General features: G+C 40.9%; 1 protein-coding gene across 1 annotated transcript in view; it reads right to left on the bottom strand.

The window, feature by feature from the left end:
- Positions 1-22,236, bottom strand: part of CERK (ceramide kinase) — a 40,800-nt gene extending 18,564 nt beyond the window's left edge. Inside the window, exons 1-5 of the mRNA XM_063307949.1 lie at positions 21,946-22,236; positions 10,211-10,324; positions 7,834-7,956; positions 7,150-7,275; positions 3,076-3,139 (exon numbers count right to left, since the gene is read on the bottom strand). Of these exons, the coding sequence (XP_063164019.1) occupies positions 3,076-3,139; positions 7,150-7,275; positions 7,834-7,956; positions 10,211-10,324; positions 21,946-22,093 (575 nt within the window). The 5' untranslated portion in view covers positions 22,094-22,236. The remainder of the gene's footprint in view (positions 1-3,075; positions 3,140-7,149; positions 7,276-7,833; positions 7,957-10,210; positions 10,325-21,945) is intronic.
- Between the last annotated feature and the right edge of the window lie 3,016 nt (positions 22,237-25,252).

Here is a 25,252-nt window from a genome sequence, read left to right as displayed (position 1 = left end):
ATATGCTGCCCAACTCTGGGCAGTGCATTGGCCTCCATCTTTGTTACCAAGAATGCTTTGGCCCTCACACAGGCCTGTTAGCCATTTTTAGAAATAAGTATTGTGAAGAGCTGCTGTCACACCAAGCCACATGGAATAAAGAATTGGGGAGTTGGATGGGGAGGGGGGACACGTTCTGGAATCAGAAGGAAGTGATGAAGCTGCTTGTTAGTAATTGCCTGTGGTGCGAGTTAATTGGTTGACTGGTTGGCTTGGATAATGTCATGTAGATTTGTGTTGTATGGTTTTCTTTAGTGTATATTTGTATCGTCTGCCTATGTGTATGTTTCTAAGCATCAGTAGTTTGCCTGATATGAAATGTAAATGTTGTATTTCATGGAAACATGTAACATGATAGTATTCATACTCTACTTTTGCCTTATATTACTTTTCTTTGGGAACAAACTTGTTTTCATCTTTCCCAGTTTGCCTTTCAGATAACACTCCACTGAGTTGAGCTTCATGCCAGATAACTATGAAAACCCATTGAAGGAGTATACTTTGACAGGACCCTGTGGAAGGGGTCTGCCATCCTCATGTTGTAGAGTACTTTTTATCTTCAAATGTCATCTAGCCTATAGTCCTGGGATTTTCTGTCAGCCTACCATTCAAGTATTAGCCAGGTCTAGCCCTTTCAAGTATGTATCACCCAAGTCTGGAGAATGATTGTTAGACACATGGCTATATGCACCAACACACTCATTTCGGCCCTCTCAAAGTGGTTAACTGGAGAGATAACCCCCTTTACTCTTCCAAAATGCTGACCTGACTTCTTTTTAATTTTTCAAATTTCTGTCTCTCGCATCTTCCCAGAAATTCAAATCATTGATGCATTCATTGTAGGAGGAGAGCCATGTTAGTCTACAATGGCCCAAAATCAGGAGTCTGGCTGTACCTTTTCCGACTAACAAATTTGTAAGCCACAGTTCATTTAGTCAGATGCATCGGATGCCTTTTAATAAAATGTGTGTCAGAAAAGGTGCGACCAGACTCCTCCTGATTTTGGGCCAATCACTGATGTCTGTGATTCTTTACTGTTCATCCAATAGCCTTTACGATGGAGTACAGATTTGAACTTGGCTCTCTCTAATTTTAATACTAATTCTAGGCAGTTTATCACATTAATTTTTAATCCTTAATTAACTTTTAATGTTTAATTCTTAATTAATTTTAATTTTTAATTAATTTAATTAATATTTAATTAATTCAGTTCTAAGCAGTGCATTGCATTACTTCTCTTGTCTCCTAAGGTCCCTTCCACATGGCCACCTGCTTCAGTCTTCCCAGTGTGCTGCTGAGTGGCCCCCAGCCACGCCCTTTCCTCCCCCTCTTTGAGTCACCCAGTGCTCCTCTCCAACCAGTTGAGGGAGGAATGCCAAAAACAGGAGAGAGCAGCATCTGCCCCATCCCCACCGCAGTTGCTTTTTGCTGGGGCGGCATGCAAACTGGCCATTTTTGGAAGGAGGAAGCTCGCAGGCAGGACGGGTGGGAAGCTGCCCCACTCAGCAGCTCTAGGGGAGATGCTGCAAACATTGCATTGCAGTGTTTGCAGAGGTCAGCATGAGAACACACAAAGGCAGGGCTGATCTCAAGTCAGCATGTTCCCTCCACAGGGAAGGAGCCTGAGAGGAGCTGATGGAATAGCAAGATGTCATGGAGCACCAGGGAGATGGGAGTAAGGGCTGAATCTGTCCCAGAGCCCATTCTCGAGACCCTCCTGGGCCAGTCCAAGACATGGCACGAAGAGCCACATGATCTCCTGAGAACCATTGGCTAGTTCCACTGAAATCAATACCTCTGTTACAAAGTGAACGAAGGTATACTGTGCAAACCAGTCCAATTTTCAGTGGGAAAAGATTGTCAGAATTCCTCAGTCCAGGGCTGAGCATAAGGTCCTGAGATGAGCACATAATTTTCAGTTTCAATCAGGTATGTCAGGAAAGTAAAAAATAACAATGGCAAAAGCAATAGTAAAGCAGCAGCATCCAGCTGACTGTGGGGGATCTCAAACAAAGCAAAGGAGGTTCAGACCTGGCTATCACTTGGACAGGAGACCGGATACTGCACTCGGATGGCCCAACAGTGAAGGGCTACATTGTAAAGTCGAGAAACTATCCCAGAAAACGCTAGCCATTTACGTAAAAGCAAACAGCCCATGTGGCTGTTGGAGGTCCAGCTCAATATTTATTTATTTATGAAAATTATATACTGCCACATCTTGTGACTCTTGGGAGTTATAAAGAGGATTTGTTTTATTTGAAAGTGTGGGTGTGCTGATGGCTAGGTGTGAGCGTATGCGTGTGCGTATATTTTATGAATGTGCCTGTGTGTGCGTGCATGCATGCATGTTCCGTATACTTGTATGGGTGAAAGTATGTGCTTCGGTTTTAGAATATGTGAACATGTCCTTAACTTGCTTAACCCTGATTTTTATTTAATTTGCATGTCCCTGCCTGAGAGAGTTTTGACTCTATTTTAACAAGCTGGAAAGGTATTAGGCTTGTCTGTACCTCTTTGAAGACACAGAGTAGACACATGTGAACGCCACTTACACGCCCCGCAAGCTTCAGCGGGCTGTGAGCCCGCCTCCATTCCACAGCCACAAAATATAACGCACGTTGCACTGAGCAGATAAAGCAAAGCTGATTCCTTGGGGTTACGTTTATGAATGCGGCGGGGAAGGTAGGTTAAGCAGAAGCTTGGCAAAACAGACAAATTCAGAAACAGAGACGCCAAAGGGAAGCCGGCTGCATGTTAAAGAGTACAAATGACTTACAAAACAGTTCATCCCAGGGGCATCACTGGGAGGGAGTCAAAGAAGTCAAGATGGTGGTCGTAAGTGCATGATCAAAGCCCTGCATGTTAACAAGGGGTGAGGCTTCCATTATGTGGTTCTAGCCACCATCTTCACCCTTTCAGCGCTCCCTCCCCCCACCCTGAAGCTCCTGGTTCATCCTGTTGGTTGCAAACAGAGAATAGCCTGTCTGTACATTTCTTCTAAGCCCAAGAAGAAAATGTGAGAGAAAGAGAACTTACCCATCATATTTCTCCAGATGAACTTCAAGTAAGTTATCCTTAGCATGATTGGCATGTTCGGTGACTGTGTGAGGAAAAATGGACCAGTAGTTTAAGATGTCATATTTGCAACAGAATGGATAAAATCAGTTACGCCCATGAAACAATTTTTGAATGTATCCAACTGCTGGTGATCATTTAGAACAGTTTTGGTTGGGGTTCATTTTTTTCCAGCTGATGGAAAGTGCGTTTTTGCCAAAGGCACTGAGTAGCACAGGTCCAATAAAGCTGTAGCTGAGGTCCTTGCTTCATCTGACTTTATATTTTCCAAAAGATTCTTGTAATTCAAAAATAAAACTTCTCAGGGTGAATATTGATGTTCTTTGGCAGCATTTCTTTTAGCATCATGAGTTTCCCCTTTTGTAAATGGCCACGTCCACCATGGCAGTTATTTTCTGAAAGGGTGAGATCTTCATGGCATCTCTTAAAATTGGAAAGTTTCATCTGGCAAAAACCCAGCAAGTATTATTTTTATTTCTTTTAGTTGTTTTTTTTTTAATTGTAGGGCATAGCAATTCGGTGTTCATGCTGCTTTTTCTTGCTGGGAAATCCTTGTGAGGTCCAGCAGCCAGATGTGTAGACCATTTAGCCGTGACAAGTCACGTTGCCTGGGGTGCACCACGAGGAGGCTAGTCTACCTTTCATTTAGTTGATAGATTTATATAGCTGCCCATCTCAAATATATGACTCTGGGTGGATAAATACAGCTCAGTGGCCAGTCTTAGAGTGGATAGTCAAGTCTGGTTTAGAGGTGAAGATTTTGGACAAGAATGGGGTTCAAACCCATCCTCAGCCCTGGAAACTCAGAGGTTGACTTATATTAGTCACATTCCCTCAGCCCAACCTATTTCCCAGAGTTGTTTTTGTGCAGCTGATATGAAAAAATATCATATTAGAAGCTCCTTTGAGCTTCTGGAGAACAGGACAGATATAAATTTATCAAATAAAATAATAGAGCTGAAGGCATCTCCACTAGCAAATACTAGGCAATGCCTGTGTAAACCATGTTGACCCAACGCTGACATGTCAGATAACTGAGCTGTACGAAAGAATCTGCACTGTAGTAGTTAACTTAGCAATTGTAATTTCTTGGGGCAAACCCAAGGGGAAAATGGGCCATTACAGAAATATAGGGAAGTTAATATTAAGCAGTCGTGTAAGAGAAAACACTAAAAAAATTAGCAGCTACTAAGTGGCAATTAACTTCCTTAAAAGAATACAACAAAACCTCTGTAATGAAAAATGCAGCTTTCTTTTAGCCAGTAATGAGCAGAACCTTAAAGAAGCAGGAGTCCAGAAAAATCAGTTACTTTACATAGATAGATTAATAGAAGCGAATATTTGTAGCTCAGGGTTGAACTGTGGAGTCCTTGTTGCTCTCTGAGCCTTGTTATTTTCTTGCAGATGTTTCATTGCCAGACTAGACAACATCTTCAGGGCACTGAAGATGTTGCCTAGTCTGGCAATGAAACATCTGCAAGAAAACAACAAGGCTCAGAGAGCACCAAGGACTCCATAGATAGATTAATTTGTGGGAAGTACTTCAGCAACTCATTCTGGCAGGTGCTTTTGCTTAATCATTTAGAAGCATTTTTCAGCATGATAATTATCAGGGTTTGATGAAAAGTGACCCAGCAAGAGAGGAGGATGCTAAATTACTACTTAGCAGTACTGCTCAAAATGGTCTGTCTTGCAACCTGAATGTGTGTCAGTACACTGCATATAACTCCTAGGTGGTGGGATGTGTACAACAGTATGTTGGTATGAAAGGGTGTCTCTAGATTAGGGATCCTAATTTGAATGGTTTGAATGAGACTCTGTAATGGTATACGGGAATGACCTTGGGAGACAGGAGGAACAGCTGTTAATGTAACCTTACAATAAAGTTAGAGCTAGTACTTCTGGGTGTGCTTCTTATCTGGACTACCTTGTAAGGCTGACATCAATCTTGCAAGTCTGAAAGTACATCTCTCTTGTTTCCCAAGGTCTCCCATTTCCACATACCAGTACAGACTTCCTGTAATTTCCTTTCAAAAGCAGCTGTTGCAAAGGGCATTAAATCCTTTCTGGGATAGGGCTCTTCTGAATTTGGGAAGCGTTATTTGGCTTAAATATCTGTCTGGTTTGAAAAAGAGGTAAGGAACTGCCCAAGAACACAACTTTGGGTATGGCAACTCAGGTCATACGCTGGTGTGCTGTTAAGGGTTGTCCCTGTGCGCTTATCTTCTCATCCAGATTGTATTGGGTGAGAAACAGTAGTGTTTCAGTTCCTCATCCAGTATACGCTAACAAAGTATGAGACGTGATCCCTGATGCAATGATCAAGTGAAAAGGGCTGTGAATGAGAAAAAATGTATATAAGAGAAAGAGTATTGTAAAAAATGATGAGAGAAATATATTGTATGATATGTGTGTGTGTGTATCATATAAGATAGCTGCAACAATGTAATTGGTGTAAGGAATGGTTAAGATTCAGAGAAAATGCAGAGTGATTTTGGTGGAACTGAAACATTGTTTTGGAAAGAGCTGGAATGGGCTAAATCAGTGCTTCTAACCTTGGCCACTTGAAGATGTGCTGGCCAGGAAATTCTGGGAGTTGAAGTCCACACATCTTCAAGTGGCCAAGTTTGAGAAGCACTGGACTAAACAAATAGTCTCCAGTGGAGCAAGTGGAATTTTGCAACTGGGTTGAGCCAGCAAGATCAGCCGTCACCAAGCAAAGATGAATGTATCTTGCACAGATTGCCTTTATGGGAGGAAGAGGGAGGATGTGCTCATGGGAAGACAGGACGACCAGAGCCTCCAAAATCTATCATCCTCAATCCCCATGGACTCCATTCTCATCATCTGTAGTTTTGTAATCTTCAGTTTTACCTCTTTGCGAATAGGGTTGATGTAAACTAGTTTTAGCCATGGTGTTTCCCCCCCCCCTTTTTCTTATCTCATTCCTGTAATTTCTTCTTACAATTTCCTGTCCCTTTTATGCACTCTGAATAATGTTGCTTACTGAAAATGAAAATAGTGTGATAAGGACAGCATTGTGATTATAGGCATGGTTGGACAATCTTGCCCTGGACTTCAAAGGGTTGTGCAAATATAGCAGCTCAAGCGTACAATCTAAGATGGGCCCAGTGATTTGTGTAATTACTATTTCAATGTCTTCTTGGCATTAGGTGTGGTTTTCCTGGGTTGCACTGTGATTACTGGCATGAAGGCACTTGATATGTATGTACAGCCTCAAACTTTTGCTGCCAAACAGTAACAAAGTTACTTTAAGATTATTCCTAAGGAAGTCTTATTGAAAGCTTTATTCAAACATTACAGAAATGGATAAAACCATGCTAACAGTGTTTGAGAATTACATTGTACCAGTTGATTAAGGACAGCCATCTACTCAGATTATCTGTACTGAGAGGCCTTTGCTTGCACATTGAGTCCATTTAAGTGACTTTCTTGAACAGACTTCAGGAGCCATTTCCAAAGGGAAGAAGGGGGGGGGCAGAATTTCAGGTGGGAAGTGGCAGCTGCTGTTCAAAGCAATATTTTGAAAAGCAACACAGATGAACAGGGTCTATCCAGAAGGCATGCTGGAATGGGGGGTTGGTCAAAATGAGGATCATTTAGAGAGTAGATACCTCTCTTTCACTAGGCCAAATGGTTTTCCTGACAGATGCAAAATTATGGGCTGCAGTTAAGTATAATGAAACAAGGCAGCCAATCAATTGGCTTAATTGTGCCAAGCTCTGCGTATGCCCTTCAAGTTCAAGAGAGAACACCGAAACGCCTCTTTATGTAGACAAGCACTTTGGAGTTTAATACCCACAGGAACAGCATCTGGAAACCACTTGTCAGAATATTTCTAAAAGAAGCTGTTTCCAACTTAGTATACTAAAGTGCATTAGAACCACCACTCCTGGATTTCTTCAACACTTCTGGAGGGCACTGGGTTGGGGAAGTCTGCTTTATGGGGGAAACTGATCCTGTAATTCAAAGCAGTTATTTAGAGGAGCCAGTAAACCCAAATGCATAACTCACCTATAACATCAGCGGAGATGGAAGCCAGATTAAACAACGGAGCCACTTTTTGTTCATATATTCTCTCTCCTTGCAATTTTCCACTATGTGGATTAATATATACAAGCAAGTGCTTTGGTCTGGAGGCTGCCAACATGAAAAAGAGAAAGCAGGCCATGAGGCTATTTGTCCTTCAACTACTCTAGAAGTAGCTGAACTACAGACCCTCAAATCTCTCTTTCTGCTCAGGGAAGGGAATCTAACGCTAAGGCCATCTCAGCTCAGGACCTCCCAGTCATTACTGAAAGACTTCCAGAGGGAGAGCTGGCCAATAATGAGTTCCACTATTGAAGTTTTCTCATTCCAAAGACATCTCTTCTAAGGTTCAAATGTTATTTAAGCACATTAGTCTGCCTAGAAAATAGATAAAACCTTGTTAAGGATTGTACTCCCCATGATGTCAATAGCTGGAGAATGGATCATGCCTCTTCACATATTCCAGCTAAATACACCTCAGCTAGTGTAAAGACAAGGCACTTTTGCTTTGCTTGCACTCATGCAATTTCCCACCTTATTCAAAATGTAGGCAAAAACAGTGTAAAAGCCCCCATCTTTATTGGCCTGATTTTTTTTCCCTTCTCAAAAATTGGTTAGCCCCGTGGAAAAAAAGAACCAAAGGAATGGCATTCTTCATCTGCAACGTACTCTGTGAATCAAGTAGTTCTTTCAGCATACATATCCACTGATTACAGAGATGTTCATCAGTACACCAGAAAGTCACTTCGCTGCACCGCCAGCGGTGATGCTGCGCCCTCTTTACGTAATACACTGCAAAACATACACATACACACACGAGAGAATCACAGTTCCATACAAGCAATGTTGCTCAAATATAATAACCCGGAGCATTTATACAGCATTTGAGAACGTTTAAAGAAGTTCCTGTGTGTTAGTTGATTAAGGCCATGGACCCCGAGAAAAAGAAAAGACTTGAAACCTGGGCAGGGTGGGTGAGGAATCCATCATCAGATGCCTCCCTGCCAACCTTTGAGATAGTGTCTTTCCCAGGTGAGGAAGTCTTAGCTGGACTAAATTTATCTGCAATGGCATAAAACATGTGCCCAACTTACAGCAAAGTTCTGCTCCTTCTCTGTCCCCTCCCATATCTTGCACAGATTGCAATAATGTTACATATTACTACATAATGTGTAGTAAACCTATTGTAACAGGGGAATACAACCTTTTTTGGCTTACAGTCCACACTGGATTTATGAGTGGCTAGAGCTACACACCAAAAAGTAGTAGTGCCAAGACAAAGAAGTGAGAGAGACCAGGAAAAAAATTTTTTTGATTTAATTTAAATATAAGTCTAAATTAGTGTTTTCCAAACTTGGCAACTTTAAGATGTGTGGACTTCAACTCCCAGCATTCTGGGAGTTGAAGTCCACACATCTTAAAGTTGCCAAGTTTGGAAAACACTGGTCTAAACTTAATCAAATAGGTTAAATGCAGTTGAATACATCCCATGCATTAAATTTCCCCTTCTCCCCCTTTTCATTCTGTTCAGAATCACATTTCAGCAGCAGCTTTTGGAGAGGATTATATTTATATTTATATATATTCCCCAAGGTTTCTAGGGGAATGTATACAGCCCCAATTTACCAACGATCCTAGAAAATAACTGAGGGCCAGGGGGGTGTTATGGTTAAGGTGTTGGATTAGGAGTGGGGACCCCCAGGTTGTAATCCTCCTACATCCACAGATGCTCTCTGGGTGACTTTGCATTGGTCTTTCACTTTCAGCCCTGCCTACATTACAATGTTGTTGTTGTGGAAAAAAATAAGATAAGGGAGTGCTATGTACACGCCTTCAGCTAAAGCAGCAAATAAGCAATTCAGTCCTATTTTCTGCATATTACGTACGTATGGATGGAAAGAGAAGCAGAATGTGCTGGCTAAGGACACTTGACTGACTGATTGAATTTCTCTCCCACTTTTTCCCTGAGAATTCAAGGTGGGGGTCTCCCCTCATTTTATCCCTGTAACAACCACTCTGTAAGGGTGGGCTGAGCCCAAACATGTGAGCTCTCTGCAGTCAAGTGGGGATTGAACCAGGTGTCCATGGTCCAAATCCAATACTCAACCATTACATTATACCAACAACACTGAACTTATTTGTAGTTCAGGGGTTCCCCCCCGCCCCACAATTATTAATCTACAGAGGCTTTTTGTGGTATGGAAGATCAGAGAAATGGGTTGAGGCTTCCCAATTAAAAGCTCATTTTATAAAGAGAGAAGATGCTTTTAATTCTGTAAAGAAGGTAACTTTTCAAAGACTGTGTGTAAAAAAAAACCCTGTCAGTGCTCATTTGTCACAGACAGTCATGCCTATGAGTTTTAAAAGTGCAGAGAAAGAAAGGAAACTCTAACAATTTGGGCACAGTTTATTTCTTTATTCATTTAGTTGTCTACGTTGGGGTGTTTAAAACTATGTCATCAATTCAGAATATTTGGATATTGTTATATATAACGTAGAGACTATGAAAGTCAGGCAAACGTTACTTTGCAGCATTTATGAAAGTTTTGAAATCTGAACAGGTGGCATGGTAAAAATCCAGAGTTCAAGGAACCAAATGGCAAGAGATGAAATATGAAAATGGAAAAAAAAAGACTTGTTTTTAAAAGACAACTTAATAATCCCCTTTCTGCAAAGAGGGATTTCTGCATAGAAATAATTTTGGATGCTCCAGTGTAGCAAATGTGGGGGGAAGGGCGAGTGAATTCAGACTATCTGTCTAGTGATAACCTATTTCAATTGGCATGCGACTTGTTGATAAGGTAGTCACAATTGTAGCTATTATAGAAGAGGAACGTTAAGTTTCATCAGGATATTTTACTTTCTGTGTGTGTTTGTGCGTGCATGTGGGGAGGGAGAATAACTTAGGAAGTTGTGTAAATCCAGCTTGTTTGGTTCCATATATTATGCAAACCCAGCATGTTAATTGTTGCATGTGACATTTATTATACCTCAGACTCTACTCATTTAAAAATTATTTGCTTTAAAACATTGGTTATTGTTTTACCAATGAATGCGTGCGGCTTTGCCATTTTTTGCCATCTTCCGGGATAAGATGGTTTCGCTTCCCTTTCTTTTTCTTCGACAGCAATGATCTCAGAAATGGGCACAGCATAGCTCTCTGCAAAAAAGGAAGGGCATTAAAACAAACAAACTGGACCAAAGGAATCGCTCATGCAGCGTTTTCTGCTCATGTTGGCCAATGAGAAGTCTATGGGAAGCCTGAGACCAGAACAGGATCTTTGTACCAAAAGCATAAATGGTCTTTAGGCATTCACTCCAGAGGAATATTTAAATTAAGCACGTTGCTCAAGAAAAACAGAAAAACCCAAAATACATTTTGTGAAAGGAAGGAGTGTCTGTGGGGAGTGAAATCCTTTCTTACAATTTCTGAAATCAAAATAAGTCTGTTCAGAGGATTGAGAGAATACATACTTTTTAAAAACCCAATTGACAAGTTGGAAAAACAAGGCTGATCAAAGGCAAATAGGAGATAATAGGCTCCCCATCTTATGCCAAGTTTTGGCCTTTCTGGTCTAGTATTATTCAAAGCTCTAAGACATTTCTCCACAGTCTTGAACAGACCTAGTCCTAGCCTTTCAGTGTAACAAGATGTTTCCAGCCTTTTACGCCAGAGGATGGGAAGTCTCCCAAAACATACTTAAAGTGCATGCCCATTCTTGGACATATCTCCCAGGTAAATATGTACTGCGCTGTATCTTTTTTGGTAGAGCCAAAAATGAAAGGATTTCACTGTGGGAGACTTGGAGGAATACTGGATGGGGGAGGGAATCCAAGTGACATGCATATACTCTTATTTTAAAATGTGGAAAGAAATCAGTGATGTGAGTCTAGTTATTCGGTATTATTTTAGAGTTCTCAGCACTAGATTCTTTGTGCCCCGGACAAGAGGATGGCAATCTTTATATGACAATAAACATTTTGTTTATTATAGTACAAAAAAAGAACTAAAGTAAAAATCTTCCCCAAGTTGAATTTGGCTCCTGGTGCCTTCATGCCATGGCCATGTAAGTCTCTGGATAACTGGATGGAAGTGGTTTGCCACTGCCACCTTCTCAGTCTAGCTTACAACCCTGGAACTTCCTGGTGCTCATCCAAATACTATCCAGGACTTAGCGTGCTTAGTATATCAAATTAGTGGCTTCTACGACTGTGCGCCCTGCAGAAATTATTCTATGGATGTGCTTCAAACACTGGATAAGCACAACACATCTCTCTGACTCATTAAAGCACACACATCTTTTTTCCAGGCTCTGCAGGAGCTTTAAGAGTTACAGCAAAGCAGTGTTTCCCCATGCTGGCTGGGGAATTCTGGGAGATGAAGTCCATACATCTTCAAGCTGCCAAGGTTGAGAAACACTGCACTAAAGACACAGTGCTTTCATGCTTTATTTATTTATTTATTTATTACATTTGTCCCTGCCCATCTCCTCCCATCCGGGGACTTTTTGAGTGAAGTGCTGTGCTTGTAAGGCTCGAAGCAATTTTTTCCCCCCCAAATCATTTTCAAAGGAGGCAGACCCCTCAGTAATCATGCCAGGAGAATAATGAGATTTGGGCTGAAATGAAAACCACCACAGGGCAGGCTGTGGCTACTATAATTTAGGAGTTTATGGCAATTGTCGACTTCATAAAAGAAAGGGACAGTTGCAAGCAGCCAACGTTCAGGAATAAAATCTATTCTTTGTGCCTCGGAGTAAATTTTAGAATATGGATCTGCTTCTTATGGTTAGGCATAATATAGAACACATGGCTGTCAAAGGCACAACTTTTATAGGAGGTGAAAAAATCGAAGAAAAAAAGCTGCCATGTGATCTTCCCCAAAAGACCCCTTTGCTTTAAGAAGATGTCAATAGGTGCTACATGCACTCCCACATTTATGCTGAATCACCTTTTTTCCTTCAAATCCAGACAGTTACATAGTTCTGGAAAAAGCTATATTTAGCTAAGCTGTGTTTATTTCAAAAATAACAATGAACTGCATGCACAAGAGCTACTTTAGCTCTGAAAAGCATGCATAGCAACCAGTGTGTTATGCCTGACACAATGCTCTGTCTCTGAGCCCTGAATGATTAGTTTAAAGTCGTGCTTTTCAAGCGTGGCAACTTTAAGGTGTGTGGACTTCAACGCTCTGGCTGGGCAATTCTGGGAGTTGAAGTCCACACATTTTAAAGTTGCCAAGTTTGAAAAACACTGGTTTAAAGACTCCATGGTGCATTACAATCCCAAGACTGTAGAAGCTATCTTGCTCATATAATACTGTAAAAGTGACACAATCAAATGCATAGTGTTCCACCTTTACAAAAGTGGCAAGCTTCCAGCCCCTTTGGTCATAAAAGTGTGAGAAAACAGGCAAGAGTTTTGTTGCCATAAATTGCCTACGTATGTGTGCCTCATCTGAAAAGTAGATTCTTGTTGGAGTTCTTCTGTTGTAACCCCTAGCATTTCTTGTAATAATTATTACTCATCATAGTTCTGGCAGACTTGTTTGTTGGATTAACCATTCCCAGGAGGGAATGACTGAAACGAAGGAAGTTTTAGTTTTAACACACTTGCCCAGTTTTTCAAACTGGCAATGTTTTGTCCTGAACTATAACCCCTATCATCCCTGTGGCAATTCATTAAAGTTACTGCAAATTATGGGAGCTATGGGTCCAATATCTTTGAAGGTTGGGGAAATCCAACTTCAACACTGTCGGGCAAAAAGAGTGACCACTAAGCAATGCACAACTGCCCTCTTATTTGCTCTTCCCTGATCAGCAGTTTTAAGTTGCAACATATCAACCTACAAATCAGTCTTCCTCAACATGAGCACACTATCCTAATGTATGGACGCAAACTCCCAGAATTCTCCAGCCATACCTTTTAGGTGCCCAGATTGAAGAATCTGGATGGGAGGAGACAAATTGAATGAATGAATGAATGAATGAATGAATAAATAAATAAACAAACAAACAAACAAACAAACCCAGCTATGCATATTACAGTGTCCAAGAGTAACATTTTTAAGTTGTTCCACATGCCATGTATCACATGGAACAGCAATGCAGGAACTGACATTTGAAGGACTATATGATGTTTGAGCATATGTGTCCTAACAGTCAGAAATCACGCTGAGACGAGGAGTAGGTCTCTAGTGTTTATTACTGCTACATAAAACAGAATCCTAACAAACTGAAGAAGCGTGGGAAAAACCCAGACAGATAAACCCCAAAAGTTGAGGCGGGTCTGACCTGTGTCTCTTTGAATGGCTGCTTAATTCCTCAGTACTACGCATGCGTTTTCCCCCCTGGATAGGGGCCCCCTCCTGCTCACCATCAGTACTCATGACAATATGTTTCATATGGAAAAGGCTGTAGGTTCAGTCCCTGCCACTGAAATGGGGAACAACTTTGCTGAAAACCTGGAGGACTTTTGTCTGACCAAGCAAATCTCTCCATGGCAGTCAGTGAAAAACTTGGTTACAAAACTGTTGATGATCCTCATTTCTGGATATCATTTGAGAATGTCAAATGCTTTTCTGACAACTGAATGAAAGTGGAAATAGGTTACTTAGATTCTGAAAACCTGCATTTTGTTCCAAACAACTTTGTCTCTTGGCCAAAAATATGAAATAATATTATTAAGGCATCAAAGCTGTATATAAAACCAATTAGTACGTCTGGATTAATTTCCTAGAATGTTAGAATGATCATACTAGATGTGCTGAGGAGAGAGAAGATAAAAACATAGTAAGAAGTTTAAATGTTTTCAATCCAAGCTACCATTCTCATCCTTTTTCCACTCTAGAGTGGAAAAACAAAGTTCTGTCCAATCATGTGGTGACCCAAGAACTATCTATGTCCAACTTATTCAGTTCTAACTTGAAAATGGGAAAAGATGAATTTGAGATACAAAACAGAGCATACTTTGCTCCTGAAAGTGGATAAGAACTAAAAGGTAAAAACAACAAGAGAAAAACTGAATAAATTTAAAATATTAGGGTTGACTAATCAGTGACAAAAAGTTCATGCCTACAATGTGTGGAAGACTAAGGAAGGGAGGAAATGCTAAAGATGTTAAAGGGCAGACATGGCATGACAGAGAGAGGAAGCGATTCATCTTAACTGAGATTAAGAAATCAAGGGAAATAAGAGGATAGATTTGCTAGGGATAAAATGTGTTTCAGCATTTGTGAATATGCGACAGCACAGAAAGTTTCCCAAGCCTTTTTTTTTTCATCATTAAATGGAATACCACATACACCTTATGGTCCAGAGTCTCTGTAGGTACCAACCCCTAGCTGACATCATCTGGGTTTGAATGGTATACAGTATTTCAAATCTTGCTTTAAAATCTTCCAAAGCTTTCAAATCTTGCATCAGAACTCTGCAATGAATGCATCTCTTGGAATTGTTAAGAGAAGTTAAGAGCTATTCTCAGATTGCCTCTTTACTGGTAAACATATATCTCACCAAAAGATATGAATGGTCATGAATGCTTATATCACTGGGGCCACACACTGTTCAGAACCATAGTTCATTTATGTCTGCCACAATTAGAACTGCTTGTTAAGCCATAACCGGTAAGTTCTGGGTACTCACTCCAAACCTAAAGAAATGCTACAGTATTTTGATTTATTGCAATATATGAACCCAGCACCAGAAAAGTCCCAAGTAGAAGGTTTTCAAAAAATTCCCCAAAAAGGCAATAGCAAGCTACTTCTATATTATTGCTAAAGAATTATAAGAAGTTATCGGCAGCTGAGTTTGACTCAGGCAGACTTTCCTTTCGTTACTTACAAAGCTGATGAGCCAATATCTCCCCAGCCTTCCACCCTCTTCCTGAACCACCAAAAGAGGAAAAATGGTTTTCTTGCTTGGCAGCTGTGGCTTCTGTGCTTCTTTCTCAAGACTCAAAGGAGCGAGCTTTATCTTGGCTGTTTCATAATACAGGCAGAGGACTGAAATATACATTTTCCCTGCCTAAAATATTTATCTTGTCCCCTATCATGAGGTAGAAACTTCTCTAAGAAGCATAAAAAACTGGGGTGCCCCCACCCTGCTTTAGGACTAGATATGACTAATGTGTATTGTAGGCTAGTAGTCTAGTAAAAACACTTGTGAAGTAGTAAAGGGTTCTGGCTGATTGACAAGGCATACAAAGCTAATGGTCAGAAAGAAAATAAAGTTAAGATTTTCTCCCAGATCTGCCAGTTTATGACTGTAGCAGATATTTTTTGGTAAAGGAGGATTCAGCCCATCTAAAGGAATGCATAATCTTCTAAGTTTCAAAATACTGAAACATCTTAGAAATGAGTTCTGTTAAAGCCAGGTACATTTCTTCCAAAGAATTGGGTTGGGACTGTGGGCAAATCTCAGGGAGAAATTCCTTTCTTCCCTTCAGCAGGACTATCTCTGTCTCTGTACAACATACCGACCCATGGTTAACTGAACCATGGTTTACTGAACTTACCCAACACACTGAAATATAAACTAGCCATAGTGCCCTGGGTTCACACAACCTGAATACCAACCAAACACTAATGTGTTATACCAACACAGCATATGGCTGACATAGATTTAACAAGCTCATTTTGAAGTAACCCTTCAAAAGCTTAGTTCATACTTCTCCATTACATTCGCTATGCACAAAATAAAAGTCAATCCTTCTTGGCCTATTAAGTGTACAACTTTTCTTTGTAAGGGGTCTAAGTATTTAAAGGATTATGGATACATACCAAGGAGTAAGTCTCATACAGACTTAAGGGGATTTAATTCTGAGAAAACAGATGTAGAAAATTACCTTTAAATCACATTATGTCATTTTCTAAAGCCTACCTCTTCTGTTGTTTCATGCGGCCTGTGAAGTGACTGTTTCTCCTGTCTTCCTCAGGTAAATGTTAGGGGGTGTTATTGTTCATAATGTTCAAAAGCATGCTTTATTATTTTAGTTTAAAACAGAAAAACATGGCTTCATACTTTATTTTTATTTATTTATTAAATTTGTCCCCACCCATCTTCTCCCATGGGGGACTCTGGGTGGTTACATGTTTAATTTGAATGTAACATATTTTGATTACAAAAAGGATTTCCTGTTTACTGCAATAGTTCAATCAGATTAAGATAACTGAACAGGGTTATGAATTCTGTGGTTAATGAACTTCAGTAACAACTACATTAGCATCATTTTGCAAGGTCATAATTGTGTTTCAAGCGAGCTATACTTTCATATCCAAAGTTTAAGCCAGATTTGTAAGTATTTTCACAAAATAGTGAAGAAGGCTTTCATAGTTTGTACAAGAAGAGCTTGGAGAAAGAAAAGGAAAATGTAGAGAAAGCTCCCTCTCTTGCTTTAAATACAAGTAATCCAAAAGATGCTCTACAAGTATAATCTTTCCGATAGTATAGGTTATTTCTTTACAGAATTTGTTAAGCTTTAGCATGATCCCAATTTAAAGGTACAGTATGTATACTTATGTGTCTGTGTGCCTGTATATAATGTCTCTCTCTTAAGCTGCTAAACTGAAGAACAAGAAAGGAAACTGTTAACGCTAGCAATTACAAACTTTACTTACTCTGTTTATATATACTTTGACATGGGGGAATTCTCAGCTGAGTCTATCTGTGATCCTAAGCATGTTTGGTGCTAATTTCATTTTAAATACATCTTAATTTCAAGCTCTATGGTTAAAAAAGCTATTGGTTAATCTCTTGCATATGAATCCAGTCTATTAAAATACATTTAAATTGCATAGCCCTGTTATAAGTAAGGCACTTTAACAGATCTCCATGAGATTTCCGTCAAGGTATCTCATTCTCCACCTTCTCTGAAGGCTGTTATTAAAACTTGACCTTCCTCAGACAAAACAGAGACACTCTGATGAGAAGTAGCAGCAGCAGAAGTATTTTTGTACTTTTGCTGAAACAGGCTAAAAAGGATTTCCAAAAAAGATTTGGGGATCATGACACCTGCCTGACCAAGCCACCTGCTGATTCAGGGCGTTAAGAGCCCAATCTTTATGTATTAAACCTCTCACATTTAATGAGATTGTGCACTCAGGTGGTTTAGGACTATGTATTTAAGAATGTTGTTCTTCTTTAACTTGATTTCAAAGAATAGCTATTATAGGTGCTTTGCTGATGAGTAATGAATGATCCAGTGCCAAGCCAAGCACCAACTGTTCCTTTGCAATCTGAATAGTTTAACCTTTTGCACTGTCAGCAGAAATGAAGGATGAAGCTAGCCAAACAATAGGAAGTCACATTCCAAAAAAATCTCATGCTTGGAACCTGTAGGCTGTCCTAGTCATTGTCTGCATCTTCCAACGATACTTTGTAGGAGCTGAGGATGCTGTCCAGCAAAGCCTGGGTACTAACTGCCAGTAAATGCAAAGTGGATTACTTAAGCACTGGCAGCAAGAGGGGGGCCTGGTCAGCTGGGTGGTGCATTTGGCACCACAAGGCCTTTCACGGCAAGCAATGTCACCCTCCCCAAAGCTCACTCATTCTTGTGCTCTGTGGCAGGGGCTGCTTTTGAGGCAGGACTCTCCAAGTAAGGCAGGAAGGAGGTAAGGCTTGGTATGGGAAGATAGACCCTGAATTTAGCGGGATGGGTCTCATAGATTATATTCTACTATCCTTAATTTGATCTTGAAAAAACCTGGCATTCTCAATATACAGTTCAGAAACTCCTTCTCCCAAGCCAAGGTTGCCCATCTCTGAAAAGTATTGAATAAAAAGACTATTTTTTTTCATTCAGATGATCTCAAAACAATCAACTTCTTTGCAATTTTTGGATCAAAAAACCTCTTCCTGCTGCAATCCATAGATAAACCAATTAAAAAACCGCTGGGGGAAAAATGTTTAATTCGCTTTTCTTTTGCTGCCAAATGAGCTTTACTGAATAATTTCTGAACTGCTTCTTGAGGCAAATCTGTGAAAATCATTGACATTATTATCTTCTTTGCATTCCATTCCAAAGATCCCACTTGTCAAGATAAAAGTAGGATATGTGTCCTGACTAAGCAAAGACCACGCTGAGATGGGGAGAAAGTCTCTAGTGTTTTATTACTGCTATTGTAGACAGAAAATCCTACCAAACTGAAGAAGTGTGGGAAAGCCCAGACAGATAAGCCCCAAAACTCAAGGCGAGTCTGTTCTGGGTTTCTCTGAATGACAGCTCAAAGTCTCTAAGCTACGCATGTGTTTTCCCCCTTGGATAGGGGCCCCCTCCTGCTCACCATCAGTGCTCATGACAATATGATTCTCCATTGTACATCTTAAAAATCTCACAATAGGTCTGGTCTTCTGTACTGAATGGAAACAAAAGCCCATATGATAAGCAATCTGGCCTTTATTTGTGGTTAAAAATAGTATAACTTCATCAGTAAACTATAGATGCTCAATGTCATAATGCATGATTAAAAATGGTAAATTATTGGTATATACTCTTTAAACAGGTCAATTCATCAAGATCCTTCCTTTCAACACTGTTTTAACATTGATATCACACTGTTTATCAGGATTTTGAAGGTGAGGGATTCTTCTTCCATGTGAAGAATACTAAGGTTTTTAACTCTGACATTTTCTCTTCCAGGATATAAAATTTCTGCTTCATCTCCAAAAATTTCAGTTTCATTCCATCCACTGCAGTTTTTAACTGTAAATTCAGTCATTCTAAAAGGGTATAAATCATGAGGGAAAGCATTTAAGGTAATATGCAACTCTACATAACTTTTTTTTTCTTTGCTACTTTCTCTTGTGAATCAGGAATAAGTCTACCAGAAGTTGCAGTTTTTTCCTGTTCATCTGAGGAGCTGTTCCTCCTCAGATGAGGAGTGGTATAATGCTTGTTTTCTGTGTCTTCTCAGCTTTAATTTATCACCACAAAGAGGCACTTTAAACAAAGCTTTCTGTTTACCAATTAAATAATAAAGTAATCAAAGATGAGGTGAGAGACCGTTAACCACCCAGATTACTGTGTTTGGAAATTCAGTGTGTCACAGTGCCAACCAGTAGTCTGCAAAGCATCCCTTTAAGTGCTTTGCAATATATGAATATATTGCTCTTCAGTGAGATAGAATATGATGTTCATGTAATATAATATACATGGGAAATATAATGTATTCATGATTATGAATACATTAATAATATGTTCATGTAATATAACTACATGGAAATTATAATGCATTCACGATTATGATATATTCATATTATATAATATACATGTAGAAATAAAACAAGGGATATTTAATTTCCAAAGGTCAACTGAAGCAAAATATGTTTGCTTATCTGAAAAAAGCCAGGAACAAGGCTAATTTCTTGCAAAAAAAAAAAAAATTCCCAATACAGGAGGAACTATATACTAGGACAAGAGAGATCACTGTAAAGCATCAGAATCACCACCTTGCTTAGGAGGGCCAAAAAGGTATAGGGAGGCAGACACTGTGGAGTCTAGAATTGAGAAAGGATGTGGCTTTAGCTTTTATGCAGCAAGTGCTGCTGATGAAATAAACATCCTGAGCTATTCTGAAACAAAGGCTAGAAATTATCTGCCTGTGTTGAAAGCAGAACCTTAGGATGGTTTCAAATGGACAGCTCCTTGTGCTATTAGTTAAAAGCTTACAACATCTTTTCTCAATCAGTGGACAAACAAAAGTGTGGAGAAGATATGGGATTGTTGCCAATGGTAAATCATATCTAGGTTTTCTTTGCCCCCACCCCGCTAAAATGCCATATTTCAGGCAAGGCGGTTTACAGAGAGGGGAAGTCTTTCTAAAATCACACTTAATTATGATCTGTAGCTTCATCTGACTGTAGTTCAGATAAGCCAGTAAGACATCCTTTCCCAGCTGAATGATTGGGTTTTCCAGATATGTGCATTTCAACTCCCAGAATTCTCAGCAAGGGACATGCTGATTAGGAACTTGATGTCCACTCATGTGGAAGGTTCCCAGGTTGGGGAAAGCAAATTGATGTAGGAGTGTAGTAGAGATGAATTATAGGAGGAGGTTCCTTTGCTTGAGAGCCCTTGGGAATAGCCAAGAAGCATTAATAGACATTGATGTAACCACCTGTGAACAAGCTGAAGCACTGGGGTGGCTGTATGTTCTAAAATAACCAGATATGCTGACTGGCTTCATTATTCACCACAAGTGACAGGTGAGTCTTACATGACAAGACCGCCTTTTAGATTATGTTGAACCTCAACATTTGGTTAAGTTAGAACTGTATAAAATCTCTCAGAGAAAAGGTTAGAGTACATCCACCCAACACACCCATTGCCTGCATGGCCACTAAAGGTAATTCACATCAAAAGTTCTCCAAATCGCATTTTTGTTGTGGTTGCCATTGAAGCTACAGCAAGTCAAGGCTTCTGTGGCCATAAAAAGTCTCTGATGGCTTTAGCTGAGGAAGCTGATCCAGGCATATCAGACATGCAATCATAGCACGGCAGAAAGTTGTTCTTACCAACACTGAGATCAGACAAACTGCTGTTGCTTTCAAACAGACAAACTTTTCAAACAGGGTTCAAATATATATATGCTCCCTTGTACATATACTAGTGATTATTTGTAGAAGTTCTACAGATTGTGCCAACAGGCTCTTTAGAGACGTTGGCAGAGAAAGCAGATGTTTCCTGCTGTTGTGTGCAGTATATGGAAATAACATTAAACCAATCCACAATTTGTTGGTCCTTTTAAAGTGTCAGATAGGAATGATACATTGCCGAAGACTAATAAAATCATTATAAAAAGTTTCCCAGCAGTTGTTTAAATATCCTGCACTTACCATTATGAGGGAAGGCAACAGCTGCCAAATATTTGTGTGTTTCTTTGTTAAACTGCTTTCAAAATACTTAAACATAGGTGGCTGGGGAAGGGATGGACAAGTTAAACTTGTGGCTTTCCTATTTAGTGTTGAGGTTCTTGCCAGCAATCTACTTTTGTAAAAGGCATTTTCAGAACTGGGCCAACTAATCCAGTTAATTTTCCTTCTTCTCCCAGTACGGGATCATAATGGTGACATATGATGAAACAAGTACTGAAAAGGGTGTGAGGTTTTTCCTCTACAGCAAAAGAATACAATTATGCCCTACAACTTTCATAGGCCCCAGAAAAAAGAATGGAATTAGGGCCCTCATTTACTGGCCAGAAGCGTTCTGAAAGGCTTAAGGATTTCAGTAACTTTTCAAAGGCAGAGACACTATTTTTACTCAGATGCCAAAAGGCAACTTCTTAAAATTAAGAGACGAATTTCTGGTGCATCAGGTTCCAAAACTCTCTGGGCTACAGCTGCTTTTGTATAGTGCTTATGTGTTTGTGTATGTGTGTGTGTGTGTCTTCAAGTCAGTGTTGACTCCTGGTGACTGCCTGGACAAGTACCTGCAGTCTTCTTCTACTGACCCCAAACTTCCTGGGCACTCCCCAAACACATAAAGTGTTGCCTTTGACAGTAGATCGAAGGTCCTCTCCACTTGAATAGAAGCAGGCACAGGAAAGGGCCCAAGACCCTTTGAGGTCTTCTGGACCTTGAAAGTTAAGGAGAAGGTGACTGCTCCGGGTGTCAGCAAGGGCACTCTGCACACGCTCAGCACCGTGCCTTCCAAAGGTGCATCTGTCCAGATCGGACCCCCAGCCCCGGACCGAGGCGTGCCTCGAGCAGGCTGGTGTGCCCCGTTTCCCTTCCCAAGCTCGCCTGTTTTGCTCGGAAGCCAGCGAGGTCGCCGGCGGCCACTCACCTCGCCCCTTGCGCGGCTGCGGCTCCGCGCTCCGCCACGCCAAGAGCCCCTGCTCCAGGTCTAAGGTGACCTCCTGGGCGCGCTGCTCCAGCACCAGCAAGGAAATGAGCTGGGTCCGCCGGCCAGCCGGAGGGGAACGCTCGCCCATGGCTCTTCAGTGGCCCGGCGTCTTTGGCTTCGCCGACATGACCGGGGCGCTCCGGCCGGGGCTGGGCGAGCGCCGCCGCCGCCGCCGGGCGGCCGGGTATCTTCGCCCGTCGGCTGTCTTAGAATCTGTTATCCTTCAGAATTTGCAGGTCCGCGCGTAGGGAGCATGCGCGAGGATTTGCGCACGCGCGGCGCCGCTGGCGCCGTGGTTCTCCAACGCGGCGCCCGCGCCTTTTCTGCAGCTTTGTGTGGAGCAGCCGCCAGAGAAAGGCGACACTCGTGCTGGGGAAGAAATAGTGCAAAGAAGAAGGGTCGGTCCCAGCCTCCTCCCCCTCCAACTGGGCTGAGCTTTCTCTTTGTGCGAACCTGCCAAGCGCGTTACAAAGCAGGAAAACCAGGCTTCCGCCGCCATCGTGCCAGTTGGGCGAGGGTGCCTCGGGCGGTTGCAAGACGCTGGGCCAAGTTGGCCCTTCGTTCTTAAGCGCTCTCGGAAGAAGCGCCCACGGGCTGCCGAGGCGAATTTCGCTTCCGTGCACTTTCTGTATGCAACGCCGGCGTTGCTGGCTTCTTTGTCTGATCGTCGCGGATCGGGCCCCTTAACCTTCCCTCAAAATGGGCTTCTGTGTCTATTTGCCTTTTTATCACCAATCAACCCTTTATGAAGAGATCGAAGCCTCTTCCCCCATCCTAAATCCCGAGAAAGAAGTTGAAAGATGATTTTACTTTTGCTTCGGCAGATCTTCCACCTTCGTGGCTCTGACGAATGATGTTTTCAAAACACACCAAAAATGGCAATACATGGGCAGCTTTTTAAGGGTGCTCCAGATTTGCTTCTCTTAGCTGTCCAAAGGAAGCTGACTGAAGGGACCGAAGTGAATTCTGGCCATGTGCATTTCCTTGCAATGGTCAAGAGAGATTGTGGTTGGTAGACAGATGTTAAAAATAGCCATCCCAAAGCCTCATCTTGCAAATACAATGATGATGTGTTTGTGGTAGTAGTTTCAAGAGGGTGTGGAGCTGCTGGTGGTGACAGGAAAAGAATCATAGTTTATCAAACTTCGTAATTAAGTATTGCTAATCTTTGGATGCCATATTATCCACCTGCTATCTTTGTTTGTATTTTCCTGATCAACTTAAAAGTTAAGTGGGATTACACTACTTTTAGTGGAAAAAATAAAAGGAGCTATAGTTGTTCTTGAATCTATTTATTTTTAAAGAATGCAAAGCATTCTGGGTGTTGAAGTCCACACGTCTTAAAGTTGCTGAGGTTGAAAAGCACTGGTCTAAGCTCAGTTTCCACCTTGGGAAAAGGGCTGAATTGGGAAAACTGCTGGAGAGCCAATACTTATCTTTGCTATCTAGGAACATCTTCAAACGCTCGATTGAAGTTCGATAGATAGGGTGGGCAGGCTTCAGGTCATAGCAACTGAAGGATTTCCCAATCTCAAATTATAATTGGTTTTGAAAAGAAACATGCATGCACATGGACTAAAGCAAGATGCAACTATGCAGACGTTTACATTTTCAAGTGATCTGGAGAAAGAAGCTAAACTCTGGAGAATTGGTGAATAACAATGCTACCAACTTGATCTAACAAAACCAGAAATCAAGGGTACTTCTGGATGACTCCAGTTCCTGGAGTTCCAATCAAAGCCATGCTGCAGCAATTCCACCTTTCTTGTCCTTTAATAGATTTTATGTGGAAAAACAAAACAGAAGTGATAGGAAACCACAGAAGAATTGTAAAGTGAAGGGGATAATGGGTAGTTTCACCTAGGCTAAAAGATGGCTTGTTAACTAATTTCCTGGATTAACATTTCATGATGAGCTACAAATTGTTTATAGACTGCAAAGGTTGGCATCACACAACATTGTAACTGTAATGGTATGTGGGAATGTCCTTGGGGGGGCAGGAGGAAGAGCCACAGACTAGATAACTGTTACACAAAAGGCATCTCAGCCCACAGAAAGAAAAGGAACATGGGAAGCATTTCAGAAGGGTCCCTCCTTAGTTTTCTGGAGAGTAAAAGAAAAAGGGGAAATACTTTCAGACTTGCAAGATTCTGTTAATGTAACCTTACAATAAAGATAGAGCTAGTGTTCATTGTTGTGCTTCTTGTCTGGACTACTAACAGGGCTAACACAAACACAAAAAGCCAATCACATTATGGCTTAGCATGTATGTGAAACAATCCCATATCTGGACCCCTAAGTCTTACAACAGTCCAGAAATGAGACAAGATACAAGTAGTCCTTGTTTAGCAACTGCTTCATTTAGTGACCATTCGTAGTTACAACAGTGATGAAAAAGTAACTCTGTGACCAATACTCGCATTTATGACCTTCGCAGGTCTGCAACGCAAAGGAAAGCTGAAGTAAGATCATAAGCACAGTTGTGGTTCCACTTAGTGACTGTTTCACTTAATGATCCTTGTGGACTGAAAGAAGAGCTGCCCCAGGTCTGCTTTCTATAATTATTCCTCAGCAAATTAAAAAAAAAAGGAAGAAAGAAATTAGGGCAACTTGAGCTTCACCTTCCAAACAGGGCCTTTGAAAACACCAAATAAGCAAGGGAAATATATATCTACTGTATATCTATATATATCTATATCCTGTCTTGAACCAAAGAAATAGGAAAAACCAAAATAAATATAAAGCATTTTGGGGTCCAGGGCAGCAAATCTCCATTCGATATGCAGAGATGTTAAGCATAGATAGTTTTCAGTTTGAATCTGTATGAATTTCTCCACATGTAACATCAGGATCCTCCAAAGGAGGAAGGTTTAAAAAAATGGGGTAGCAAAATAATGATGCCACCATGTAATTTTCACATTGAGGCTTGGTTTGGGGAACCTCCTGAACGCTGTGATGCAAAAAGGAAGCATGATTTCTTTGATTGGGGCAGAAGTAATATAGTACTTGAATGTCCAAACACAGTGTTATCTTTTGCAAGACGTTTTCCTTTTCCTTGGTTCTCTGTTCCAACATGTTTCAAATGCTTTTTTTGCTGAAACACTAACTCACACCTCCCGACATAGCATTCATGTGGTGTGTTATTTGCATTGCTCAATAATCATTTCCAGCAACATGTTCGCATTTTTTGAATCTCTGCTGCCATTTAACAATCTCCCTGATCTTTGTAGCCCAGATATGGTAGGCC

Source organism: Candoia aspera, chromosome 7, assembly GCF_035149785.1.
Source record: "Candoia aspera isolate rCanAsp1 chromosome 7, rCanAsp1.hap2, whole genome shotgun sequence".
NCBI classification, from domain to species: Eukaryota; Metazoa; Chordata; class Lepidosauria; order Squamata; family Boidae; genus Candoia; species Candoia aspera.
This window is presented reverse-complemented; position numbering and strand designations above follow the sequence as displayed.